This window comes from Anomaloglossus baeobatrachus, unplaced genomic scaffold, assembly GCF_048569485.1.
Source record: "Anomaloglossus baeobatrachus isolate aAnoBae1 unplaced genomic scaffold, aAnoBae1.hap1 Scaffold_139, whole genome shotgun sequence".
Lineage (NCBI taxonomy): Eukaryota > Metazoa > Chordata > Amphibia > Anura > Aromobatidae > Anomaloglossus > Anomaloglossus baeobatrachus.
Genome location: NW_027441909.1, coordinates 493,489 through 506,871, shown reverse-complemented (window position 1 = coordinate 506,871; position 13,383 = coordinate 493,489). Strand labels below are relative to the sequence as shown.

The following is a 13,383-nucleotide window of genomic DNA, read 5'->3' as shown; positions in this document are numbered from 1 at the left end:
ATTTTTGGTTCCCAGCCGGGTACAAATAGGCAGCTGGGGGTTGGGGGCAGCCCGTACCTGCCTGCTGTACCCGGCTAGCATACAAAAATATGGCGAAGCCCATGTCATTTTTTTTTCTTTTTGGGTAAAAAACTGCATACAGTCCTGGATGGAGGATGCTGAGCCTTGTAGTTCTGCAGCTGCTGTCTGCTCTCCTGCATACACTAGTGAATGGAGGATGCTGAGCCTTGTAGTTCTGCAGCTGCTGTCTGCTCTCCTGCATACACTAGTGAATGGAGGATGCTGAGCCTTGTAGTTCTGCAGCTGCTGTCTGCTCTCCTGCATACAATGAACATTTTAAATAAGGAAATGACATCAGACCTTTTTTTTTTTTTTTTCATCAACAATCTTTAATGGCATTGTGCACTGATTAAAAACGCAGTGAGCAAAAACGCAGCAAAAAACGCACCAAATCGCGGCAAAAACGTGACATGCAGCACCGCAGGTGACACAGCAGAGCAAGTTGGTGACATGCTCTGCTCTGACACATAGTGTGCTGCATGTCACTGTATCCACTCTGGGACTTGTTGTGCAGGTGACCGGATGATACATGTCACTAACTTGCTCCACTCTGTGACTTCTGCTGCATTGTTCCAACTGTATACACTCTCACCTGAACAAGTCTCAGAGTGGGGCAGTTAGTGACATGTATCATCCGTTCATCTGCACAACAAGTCCCAGAGTGGTGAAAGATAGTGACATGCAGCACACTATGTGTCAGAGCAGAGCATGTCACTGTCTCCACTCTGGGACTTGTTGTGCAGGTGACCAGATGATACATGTCACTAACTGCCCCACTCTGTGATTTCTGCTGCATAGTACCAACTGTATACACTCTCACCTGCACAACAAGTCCCATAGTGGAGACAGTTAGTGGCATGTATCATCCGGTCACCTGCACAACAAGTACCAGAGTGGAGAAAGAGTGACATGCAGCACACTGTGTCAGAGCAGAGCATGTCACTGTCTCCACTCCGCTGACCTCACAGCCCGTACACGCTGCGATGGATGCAGGGGGACACAGAACAAGTAATCGGCCGACACTGGAGTCATCTGATTACTTGGGATGAATTGAGCAGTAAAATGCTCTGGTGCTCGATGGGCGAAGCCCATGCCGATTTTTAAAAAAAAAAATTCATTAAAAATAAAAAAACAAAAAAATCACATTGTTTGTGGGCTCCCGCTGCATTTTCTATTGCTAAGGGTAACCAAAGCAGCTACTGGCTGCTAGCCCCCGCTGCTTGGTGTTACTTTCACTGGCAATAGAAATGCAGGGAAGCTTTTTTTTTTTTATAAAGGTTTTTCCCTGAAAACGTTTTTAAGAAAATGACGTGGGCTTCGCCATATTTTTGTATGCTAGCCAGGTACAGCAGGCAGCTACGGGCTGCCCCCAACCCCCAGCTGCCTAGTTGTACCCGGCTGGGAACCAAATATATAGAGAAGCCCTTTTTTTTCATGAAATAATTAAAAAAAATGATGTGGGCTTCGCCAAATTTTTGAGTCCAGCCAGGTACAACTAGGCAGCTGGGGATTGGAATCCACAGTGCAGGGTGCCCAAACTTTCTGGGCCCCCCACTGCGAATTGCAGTCCACAGCTGCCCCAGAAAATGGCGCTTTCATAGAAGCGCCATCTTCAGGCGCTGTATCCAACTCTTCCAGTGGCCCTGGTGGCAGGTGGCACGCTGGGAAATAAGGGGTTAATACCAGCTATGTTTTACCAGCTGGTATAAAGCCCGAGATTCTTAATTTCAGGCCAAGTTTAACCTCGCCATTAAGAATCTCCAACAAAGGTTTTAAAAAAAAAAAGACATTATTACTCCCTCTCACCCCTCCACGATGGAGAGATTTCTGTACTGACCATGCCAGGAGAGAGCGAGGAAAAAGAGTGAGCGGGGGGGAGGAAAAGAGAGCGAGCGGCGAGCGGGGGGGGGAGAAGAGAGCGAGCGGGGGGGAGAAGAGAGCGAGCGGGGGGGAGAAGAGAGCGAGCGGGGGGGAGAAGAGAGCGAGCGGGGGGGAGAAGAGAGCGAGCGGGGGGGGGGGAGAAGAGAGCGAGCGGGGGGGAGAAGAGAGCGAGCGGGGAGAAGAGAGAGCGAGCGGGGGGGAGAAGAGAGCGAGGGGGGAGAAGAGAGAGCGAGGGGGGAGAAGAGAGAGCGAGGGGGGAGAAGAGAGAGCGAGGGGGGAGAAGAGAGAGCGAGGGGGGAGAAGAGAGAGCGAGGGGGGAGAAGAGAGAGCGAGGGGGAGAAGAGAGAGCGAGGGGGGAGAAGAGAGCGAGGGGGGCAGAAGAGAGAGCGGGGGGGGAGAAGAGAGCGGGGGGGAGAAGTAAGCGAGGGGGGAGAAGAGAGCGACGGGGGGGAGAAGAGAGAGAGAGTGGGGGGAGAGAAGAGAGTGGGGAAAGAGGGGGGGGGGCAGAGGTGCTCTGTCACCAACTGTCTCCACTCTGTGACTTGTGGTGCAGGTGACAGAGTGCAGACAGTTGGTCCCATGCAGCAGGACAGATGGCAGAGCACAGCGGTGACATGCCTGTCAGTGTCTTGCTGCTGGGAGGAGCAGATGATCACACTGCCCGACACTGGCCGCTCTCCTGACATCGCAGCAGAGCGGGCGGGTGGAGAGTGTGAGCACCAGGGCCGGCTCCAGGTTTTTGTGGGCCCTGGGCGAAAGAGTCTCAGTGGGCCCCATCCATACATAGACATGCACAGATACATACAGGCATATGTACGCATACTTATTTAAAGAGAAATTCACAAAAACACATAACTAGACATAAATCTAGACACAGTCATATACACTGACATACATAGATACACATCATACATGCGCACACACACACACACACACACACACACATTATTTTTATATATTTATCCTGTATATATATTTCTAATATAGGGAAGCCGGCAACAGCCTCACTCACCTCCCGGCTTGTCTAACAGACATGGCCGCACATAGAGCACACTAACACTGCTGTATATACATCACAAGAGAGGCTGGGGACAAACACATTACTGGGGGAATATATATTACTGAGGAAAGGGGTATACAGCAATGGGGGGCATACAGCTCTAGTGGAGGGCAGTGACTGAGGTGGGGGGGACAAACAGCTGTGAGGTGTGGGGTGACATGCAGCTCTGTGGGTATACAGCTCTGGGGTGGAGGGGGACATACAGCTCTGATGGGGTATACAGCACCTGGGTGGAGGGGACATACAACTCTGGGGGTATAGTAGTTTGCAGCCCCCATATTGTGTTATGAAGCCCCCATTGTCCTCCATATAGTATTATGTAGTCCCCATATGCACTATGCAGCCCCCATATAACATTAAGCAGCCCCTATATAGCACAATGCAGACCTAGATAGCATTAGGCACCTTCATGTAGTATACAGCCCACATATAGCACAATGCAGACACATATAGCATTAGGCACCCTCATGTAGTATACAGCCCCTAAATACCACAGTGCAGAGCCAGATAGCATTAAGCACCCTCATGTAGTGCAGAGCCCCTATATAGTACATTACAGAGTCAGATAGCATTAGGCACCCTCATGTAGTATACAGCCCCTATATACCACAGTGCAGAGCCAGATGGCATTAGGCACCCTCATAGAGTACACAGCACCTATATAGCACAGTGCAGAGCCAGATAGCATTAGGTATCCTCATATAGTACACAGCACCTATATAGCACAGTGCAGAGCCAGATAGCATTAGGTATCCTCATGTAGTACACAGACCTGTATAGTACAGTGCAGAGCCAGACAGCACAGTGCAGAGCCAGATAGCATTAGGCACCCTCATGTAGCATACAGCTTGTATATAGCACAGCCTGTATATAGCACAGTGCAGAGCCAGATAGCATAGGCACCCTCATGTAGCATACAGCTTGTATATAGGCTATATACAAGCTGTATGCTACATGAGGGTGCCTATTGCTATCTGGCTCTGCACTGTGCTATATACAGGCTGTGCTATATAACATAGCACAGCCTGTATACAGCACAGTGCAGAGCCAGATAGCAGTAGGCACCCTCATGTAGAATACAGTGATTAATACTCAGTGGCGTAACTAGAGTTTGATGGGCCCTGGTGTAAAATTTGGACCGGGGCCCCCCTCCACGTACACCGACACTTGGGGTACGGAATAATGACACTGACACTTGGGGTACAGGATAATGATGCTGACACTTGGCTCTTACCCTCAGCACCCAGGTTTCCAATGATCTGAAATCCCTCTATCAGTACCCAGCTTTCCCATGTTCTGATATCCATCTTGTCCTCAGCACCCAGCTTCCCCATGTTCTGCTATACATCTTTCCCTCAGCACCCAGCTTTCCCATATCAGAGCATGGGAAAGCTGGGTGCTGAGAGATGTACAGCAGAGCATGGGAAAGCTGGGTGCTGAGAGATGTACAGCAGAGCATTGGAAAGCTGGGTGCTGAGGAAAAGAGCCTTTTTCCCTCAGAACAAAACATTTCCATCCCATACTTGTATCTTTGTCCCCCCTTGTATATAGTTCTCCAAATACTATAATGGCCCCCACATAGCCTTCCATATAGTATAAAGGGTCCCACATAACCCTTCATATATTATAATGCACCCCATAGTCCTCCATGTATTATAATGCATTTCCCATAGTCTTCCATGTATTATAATTCACCCCATAGTTCTCCATATATTATACTGCACCACATAGGCCTCCAGTTTTATAACGCACACCCATAGTCCGTGTATAAGGTAGCCTCCATATTCCTCCATATATTATAATGTAGCCCCCATAGTCCTATATGTATTATAATGTAGCGCCATAAATCATCATATTGTATTATGCAGCCCCATACTCCTCCATGTATAATGCACCCCTAGTCCATGTATAAGGTGTCCTTCATGTTTATTATGTAGTCCCATAGACCTCCATGTATCATGCAGCCAGCAAAATAAAAAAACAAGTACCTCTCTTGTCCTTCCGACCCCTGCGACCGCGGTAGTTACTCCCCTGCCCCCATATCTCGCACACCCTGCTCCTCACACAGCCTGCACCCCCACATCTCACACAGCCTGCACCCCCCAGATCACACACACTACACCCCCATATCTCACACACCCTGCCCACACATCTCACCCTGCCTGTACCCCAACTTACCCCTCTCAAACACTCTGCGCCCCTTCACATCCTTCTGTCACAGTCTGCAGCCCTCATATGCCCCTCACCCTGCAGCCCCCTTTCCCCTCATGTCCCCTCTTTTCTTATTACCAGTCATGTGTCCAAATCTCCTTCAGGATTCAGCATCTCTTGCTTTCTGCCCGGCAACCTGTGTCTCCTCCCACACAGTCACATGGGCGTGACATCATCGCAGGTCCTGCAGGATGGAGTATTCCGTCTTCTGAGCAGGTCAGGAGCACTCCTGCAGCTCAGAAACGGCTGGTGGCCTCTCCAGGTCAGGGGCCCCTCTACTGACACTGGGCTCCCCTGACTCACAGGTCGGCCACTACACAGCGGCACTACACATAGGGGCCCGGCAGCCGGCTCTGCAGAGCGGCAGCCGGGCCCCTATGTGTAGTGCCGCTGTGTAGTGCCGGCCTGTGAGTCAGGGGAGCCCAGTGTCATTAGAGGGGCGGCTCACTTCTCCTCGTTCCCCCGCTGATCCGGTCTCCTCGGCGCGTCGTCCATTGCTGTCGCTCGCTCTGACCTCTCAGCAGGTGCGCAGTGATGACGTCACCGCGGTCCTCTGCAGAGCTGTCACAGCGGGGAGAATGATGAGAGGGAGCGCGCCGCTCACTCTCTCATCATTGCTCTCAATTGTATCGGCACCTGCGATGCCGATGCAATTGAAAGCGCGATCCTCGGCGGGGGGCGGTGACAGCGCGGCCATCGGGGCCCCCTGAGTAGCGGTGCGCCACTCCTGCCACCGCGAGTGGGCCCCCCCGGCAGCTCAGGGCCCCGGCATTTGACCGGGTTTGCCGGGTGCTGGCGCCGGCCCTGGTGAGCACATACTTACGTGCAGGGGGGGATTCAGCTGAAGAACTCCCCCCTGTACTGCACACTGGCGCCCCGTGCCTCACCATCTGCAGGACGCCGGCTCCACACTGACGTCCTCCGGATCCTCCCCTCGATGCTGAGCTGTGACGTGCGGTAGTTACCGCCCACAGCCCTGTCACTCAATCTGAGTGGTGGCAGCCTCCTGTGACGTACCCGTCTTGTTTGAGAGCCCGGAAATGCCGGGACGTCAGAGGATGCTGGCGGCCACAGCTCCAGGGGGTCATGTGACCGGCACTGAGCGTGCAGCATAGCGCCGCTCAGTGCCAGAAATGGAAATACAAGCCAATGGAGAAAATACCTAGAATTGTAAGTAGAACTTCTACAGAAAATAAAAAAAATGGGTGAACCACCCCTTTAAGTTAGTATGCAAGAGAAACAACACTTTTATTGAAGAATCTCAATCAAATGGCGTGCAATGGAGCAGACATGATTGATATACAGACGTATGGGTGACATATTACAGTTTTGGTGTTGTCAGAGCCATGATGTGCCTGGGCTCTTAATCTCTGTAAGGCTAAGTTCATGTGTCCTGTAGTCATCCGGTTGGGAAACTGATTTCTGCTGGATCCGGTGTGGGGGTTTTTTTGTCATGGGAGTCTATGGACAACATATCCATTAATGGATTGCTATTTAGACATCCGTTGTACTTGCATTTGTAACGGGTCTGTTGTTTTCTTAACGGATCCATTACAAATGGACGATAAATAGTAATCCATTAACGGATCCATCCTGCATAAGTCAATCAAACAGGTACAAGGCACTCTCAAGGGTTAATTTTCATATAATTTAATCCAAAATAGTTTTAAACGTGTGACGTTTCAGCCACTAGGTGGCCTTCATCAGACAACTGGTATCATAAACTGGCCAAAATTGGACTGTCAAGGCAACGGTGTCCACCGCTATGCTGTGGACGCAGCATAGCGGTGGACACCGTTGCCTTGACACTCCAATTTTGGCCAGTTTATGATACCAGTTGTCTGATGAAGGCCATCTAGTGGCTGAAACGTCACATGTTTAAAACTATTTTGGAATAAATTATATGAAAATTAACCCTTGAGAGTGCCTTGTACCTGTTTGATTGACTTACGGTTTGGAAACCAACAAGTGCACCTCGATATACCTCCACTATATTGGCTGTGCCTTATCCTTTTACAACCATCCCCCATAGACTCCACATGTTAAAAACTGATCCGGCCGACATCCGTTATTTAACAGACAAAAAAGTTTTTTTTGCAGAATTTTTTTGCTAATAAATCCATAACGGATGATTGCAGGACCTGTGAACCTAGCCTAATACTTCATATTTTTTAGGTCCTGCAAAGAAAAAAGGGGCTCAAACAGGGGAGAGAGAAGTCAGACAAAGTGAGCAGAAAGGCATTCCAGCCGTCTCGCCTGTATGCAAACCTCTTCTCCAAGGACTAAAGGGGTAATTCTAAAACACTCGGAATCATACAATTACAACCTTTTTTTTTCCCCTTATTCTAAACTATTTTTTGGCTGTATTTCAGATCTTCTCTTAAAAAGGCTACATTTCCCAAGAATCTTCAGTTTAGTGTTCAAAATACTGATATCCCATCACCACCTTCTGACTCTGCGGTGTCTTTGCCTCCTTCACTTCTGCATCTTGTGGGAATGGCAGCAGAGACCTCCGAGGAGAAATATCGTCTCCTAGACCAGAGGGACAAGATATTGAGACAAGGTATTGAAAGGATCTGTGAAAGTTTTGCAATTATTTGAGTAACTAAAGAAGTTTTTTTTTGTAACCATAAAAGAAATGCACATTTTCTAAACACGTTTGTCCTATTTTTGTAGCTCGAGTTAAACGAACTGGGTTAGATCAAGCCAAAGTTTTTGTGGGAACCTGTCCTGACATGTGCCCTGAAAAGGAGAGATACATGCGGGATACTCGCAATCAACTTAGCATCTATGAGTTCCTTCCAGGAACAGACAAGGTAATTATTAAATTAACTTTTACTTCAGTAGCGCCAACATATTCTACAGCACTTTTCCAATTGTATCCTTCCTCTTCCTTCCTCCAAATGTTTTGAGCATGTCATGTTTATCACCCAAAAAAGGTCAGTCATTTGTATAATTTTTAATGTTCTGTTTACTATTAATGGTCTACATTATGGATGGAAAATAACTTGCATAATTCCTTCCTTTCAAAGTTGGACCATGCGGCTGCCATTAAAGAATACAGTCGATCTTCAGCAGATCAAGAGGAGCCCCTAGCACATGAATTGCGCCCGTTACCAGTGCTGTGTATGACTATGGATTATATGGTGACCAATATCATGGATCAGGGAGAGGATAATTACCGAGATTGGTATGATTTTGTTTGGAACCGAACACGTGGAATACGGAAGGTGAGAAGCTTTACTGAAAGCTATGTATTTATCAAATAGTTTTTCTTGGCTAATCCGGATGACTTTTTAACCAGACTAATGTCAATTTGTTAACTAAGTTTAATTTTTAGAGATATTACTGTAGTTTAGGAATAAAAAAAAAATCAGCATAATGTGATCCCTTTGCTGCTAGAATTGTTAATTTTTTTGTGATAACTGGATTAGAGAAAACAAAGAGAAAAAGAAATGGTGTTAATAGATCCCTTAAGCTGGGTTCATACACAACGACAACAACGTTGCTGTTACGTCACCATTTCCTGTGACGTAACAGCGACCTTACATGATCGCTAGTTAGCTGTCAAACATGTAATTTTCAGCAGAGACGGAGCAGCGATCATAGCGACCTCGACGGTCATTGGGACGTGTCACACGCGTCGCTGTGCGACGACTCAGACCTTGATAGAGGCGGGGTGTTTACTCCTAGACATGTTTTGCGTTGCCTCTTTTCACGCCCCTCTGTTCCGATTGGTGATCGCTACAGCGCTTTTGCGTTGCCTTTTTCACGCCCCTCTGTTCCGATTGGTGATCACTACAGCGGTGCCTGATTGGGTGACCATGCCAAACAAAGGAAGACACAAAGAACGACACACTAGCAACACCAGACAGAGACTCTACTACGTGGAACAAAGAATGGAACTTAAAAAATGAAATCACTGTAACGCCTTCGGCAAGTTACCCAATCGGAACGCTGTTATGACCACCAATCGGAGTCGTGGGGGCGTTGTAAAATACACCGCAAAAACACGCCCGTGTCCTTCCTTCAGTCCTACGTCACTGCCTTCAAAGTCGTCGCGACCGTCGCTGCTGCTGTGTTAAACATAAGGATGCATGTGGCGCAGCGGGATAGAATCGATCAAAAAATGACCTGAAATATTCAAGAGCGAGCAGCGATCTCGCAGCAGGGGTCTGATCGTTGTAATGTGTCACACACAGCGACGTCGCTGTGGAAGTTGTTGCTACGTCACAGAAAATGGCGACTTAGCAGCGATGTCGTTGTCGTCGTCGCTGTGTGTGACACCACCATTATTCAAGCAAGACTTCAGTTTGTTAAAGGGTTTGTCTAGGTTTTAGATTAAAGCCTGCAGTCACTTTTAGTGACTAAACTTCTGAGTCCTTACAGTGCATGCACGCTCCGGATTCTCCGGTGATGAGAGCAAGTATTTATATGACCACTAGTATTCAGTTTGCATACATGCATTCACGTGCCGACTAGACTTACTCGACCTCACTCAATTCACTTGTATTGAGCAAGGCCGCTCATGTCTAGTCTGAGTGTGGCCGTAAGTATGTAAATCTTATATTTGTGGTCATGTGACCACCCACTTTTGCTATTGGCATCGGGGAATCCTGACCGATTTACGGTTCATGCTCTGTTAAGATTCAGAACTCCAGAGTGACTGCAGACTTTCATCTGAAATCTGGACAATCCCTTTAAGAAGTGGGTAGTCAGTGAAGTGCCAGAAGCAGATGAATTAATTAATGACCTTAAGAAAGTAAAAATATAGAGAAGTATATAAATACAGAGAAATTCTACAAGGAATGACAGATTGAGGCAAAAAGGTGAAAAATGTTATTTTCCCCTCCAGTCTTAAAGGGGAGGATATGGGACGGTAAAGCAGGGCAACGAGGGTTAGCAATGACTCATGTTTTATATTAGGTGTGTAGAATTTTTCTTATTTTTCTTTTCTTTTTAGGATATTACACAGCAGCACTTGTGTGATAAATTTACTGTGTCTTTGATGGAGAAGTGTATGCGGTTTCACATTCACTGTGCATATGAGCTTTGTGAGGAGCCGATGTCCTCATTTGATCCCAAAATAAATAATGAGAATTTGACAAAGTGTTTGCAGAGCCTAAAGGAAATGTACCAGGACCTACAAAATCATGGCGAGACCTGTCCTTGTGAACCTGAGTTTAGGGGCTACAGTGTTTTACTCAACCTCAACAAGGGAGATATTCTCAGGTAAAATCTTGCTTTCTTTTCATGCATTGAGTGACTGGATAGAGATCCTGGGGGTGTGGACCGTCTGTTCCTGGCACCATCTCGCTGTGGTGGACAATCGCGCTGGAGGGGAAGGGGCAAGGACTGTCTGCCTGCTCACCTCTTCATGTGTTGGAGGTTGGAGTCTTGCCCTGCAAACCAGAAAGGGTACTGTGTGACAGGTTTCACCCTGTTCTCTTAGACTTTAGATGGGATAAGTGGGTAATTACACTGTTTGCCTCACAAGCAGAATCTGAAAGAAAAATTGGAAAGATTGAAGGTAGAGACGGGTCGAACCCAGACGCCATGTCCACCTCCTACTATCAGGAAGCCAAAACTGACCACCTTGGCGCCGGTTGGTGGGTAACTATGCTGAAAAGGAGTCAACTTTTTTTTCCGAGTGTCAGCAGCATACACACGTGGTCTCCTGTGTTTCCCAAAGCGATAAAGTACATACAAGTCACAATAATGCCCATAGAAGTGTCAATGGTGCCTGTACTATATATGTACACACTACAGTTCAAAGGTTTGGGGTCACCAAGACAATTTTGTCTTTTCTCATGAAAAATCATACTTTTATTTATCAAATGAGTTGCATAATGAATACAAAATATAGTCCAGACATTGACGAGGTTAGAAATAATGATTTCTTCGGCGCTCTATTGGGAGACCCAGACGATTGGGTGTATAGCTACTGCCTCCGGAGGCCACACAAAGCAATTACACTTAAAAGTGTAAGGCCCCTCCCCTTCTGGCTATACACCCCCCGTGGGATCACGGGCAATTCAGTTTTCAAGCTTTGTGCGAAGGAGGTCATACATCCACGCATAGCTCCACAGATTTTAGTCAGCAGTAGCTGCTGACTATTTCGGATGGAAGAAAAGAGGGCCCATATAGGGCCCCCAGCATGCTCCCTTCTCACCCTTGATGGTGTTTGTAAGGTTGAGGTACCTATTGCTGGTACAGAGGCTGGAGCCCCACATGCTGTTTTCCTTCCACATCCCCCTGAGGGGCTCTGTGCAAGTGGGATCTGCCGGCCTCTAAGCCCTGACGCCGGGCTCCATCCACAGACCCATAGAACCTGATGGATTCGGAGCATGAGTACAATCAGGGACATGGCCCTGCATCATACAGGTACTCTGTGTCCCCGGCAGGCACAGACACACTCCTGGCTTGCTGGGTGTTCTAGTGCGCCGGGGACTGTAACGCTGGGGTTATTGTTCCTACAGTTCACTGAGGGACTTTTGTGTTTTGGGAACGCAGCGCCGACCTCCACTGGAACGGCGGCGCTGCTGTGACTTGTAGTGCGCCGGGGACGCGCCGACCGCGCTTTTACGGCGGCGGCGCTTATAAATTTAGTCCCCGGCTTTTGCGGCCTAGCGCCGCTTCGTTCCCCGCCCCCACCCTGTCAATCAGGGTAGGGGAAAGGCGCTGTTGCACGAGCAGCGCCGAGGGCTGGAGCCTTATTTACATGCTCCAGCCCTCTCACTAGGCACAGAGGGAAGCAGGCTTCCCGCTCTTGGTCAGGGAACGCCCAGGGCCCGCCCCATCCCCTCAGGACGCCGGCAGCCATTACACATGCGGTCTGGCTGGAGGAAGGACGCAGGCTCTGGGAGACCCGGACTAAGGGGCTTTTGGCGACCACACACCCGCTCTAAAGCGGGCGGTAAGCAGCATTTCGGTGCTGGCCCCTCTAGTGCCTCAGCGTTTATTGGTGTACTTTGTACCATATATATATAGATATTATAACTTGCACCGTGAGGTCGCTTCCTGGCTGGATACCCCATATTGCTCTGAGGAGACAGCAACATGTCATCCACAAAACGCAAGGGTGCCAAGGCACAGGCGGTGTACATTGCTTGTACTGCATGTGGGGCTGCTCTACCGGCAGGCTCCAATGACCCCCATTGTGTGCAATGTTCCGATCCGGTGCTGCTTCGCCAGCCGGAGTCGGGAGTGGTAGTGACCCAGGCTGAGACGCTTGTAAGTCCTGCCCCGGTGACAGGGACAGACTTTGCAGTGTTTGCTGATAAGATGTCTGTGACTATGACAAAAATCCTTGAGGCCTTTCAGACCAGGCCAGTTATGCAGACCATGGACACTGCTATGCCTTTGCTCCCAGGTCCCCCTCAGTTGGAACTAATCCGTACTTCAAGGGAGTCTCAGGCATCACAGGCTGAAGTCTCTGACTCAGATGACAGCCCCAGGCGGCCTAAGCGAGCTCGCTTGGAAAGACCCTCGACGTCATCGCACTGCTCAGGGTCTCAGCGAGGAGAGTCTCTCTGTGAGGAGTCTGAGGATGGTGATCAGGATTCTAACCCTGAAACCCCTCTCAATCTGGATGCTCCTGATGGTGACGCCATGGTTAATGACCTTATAGCGGCCATCAATAGACTGTTGGATATTTCTCCCCCAGCTCCTTCAGCAGAGGAGGCAGCTGCACAGCAGGAGAAGTTCCGTTTCCTATATCCTAAGCGTAAATTAAGTGCTTTTTTGGACCACTCTGACTTCAGAGAATCAATCCAGAAACACGACGCTCATCCAGACAAGCGTTTCTCTAAACGTTCTAAGGATACCCGTTATCCTTTTCCCCCTGACGTGGCCAAACGCTGGACCCACTGTCCTAAGGTGGATCCCCCAATTTCCAAGCTTGCGGCTAGATCCATAGTCGCAGTAGAGGATGGCGCTTCACTTAAAGATGCCAACGACAGACAGATGGACCTTTGGTTGAAATCTGTCTATGAAGCTATCGGCGCGTCGTTTGCTCCAGCATTCGCGGCCGTGTGGGCACTCCAAGCTATTTCAGCTGGTTTAGCACAGGTGGATGCTATCATACATCCAGCAGTGCCGCAGGTGGCGTCCCTAACTTCGCAAATGTCTGCGTTTGCAACCTATGCTATCAATGCTGTCCTAGAGTCTAC

The 13,383-nt window shown here is 48.8% G+C and overlaps 2 protein-coding genes across 3 annotated transcripts in view; both read left to right on the top strand.

Moving 5' to 3' along the window:
* LOC142260616 (uncharacterized) overlaps positions 1-7,506 on the top strand; it is a 57,194-nt gene extending 49,688 nt beyond the window's left edge. Inside the window, exon 5 of the mRNA XM_075332009.1 lies at positions 7,388-7,506. Coding sequence (XP_075188124.1) covers positions 7,388-7,506 — 119 coding nt within the window. The remainder of the gene's footprint in view (positions 1-7,387) is intronic.
* An 83-nt stretch (positions 7,507-7,589) lies between these two features.
* LOC142260620 (germinal-center associated nuclear protein-like) overlaps positions 7,590-13,383 on the top strand; it is a 107,526-nt gene continuing 101,732 nt past the window's right edge. For both annotated transcript variants that reach the window (XM_075332012.1, XM_075332011.1), the window contains exons 1-4: positions 7,590-7,775; positions 7,889-8,028; positions 8,245-8,442; positions 10,176-10,444. In XM_075332012.1, the coding sequence (XP_075188127.1) occupies positions 7,709-7,775; positions 7,889-8,028; positions 8,245-8,442; positions 10,176-10,444 (674 nt within the window). In that variant the 5' untranslated portion in view covers positions 7,590-7,708. The remainder of the gene's footprint in view (positions 7,776-7,888; positions 8,029-8,244; positions 8,443-10,175; positions 10,445-13,383) is intronic.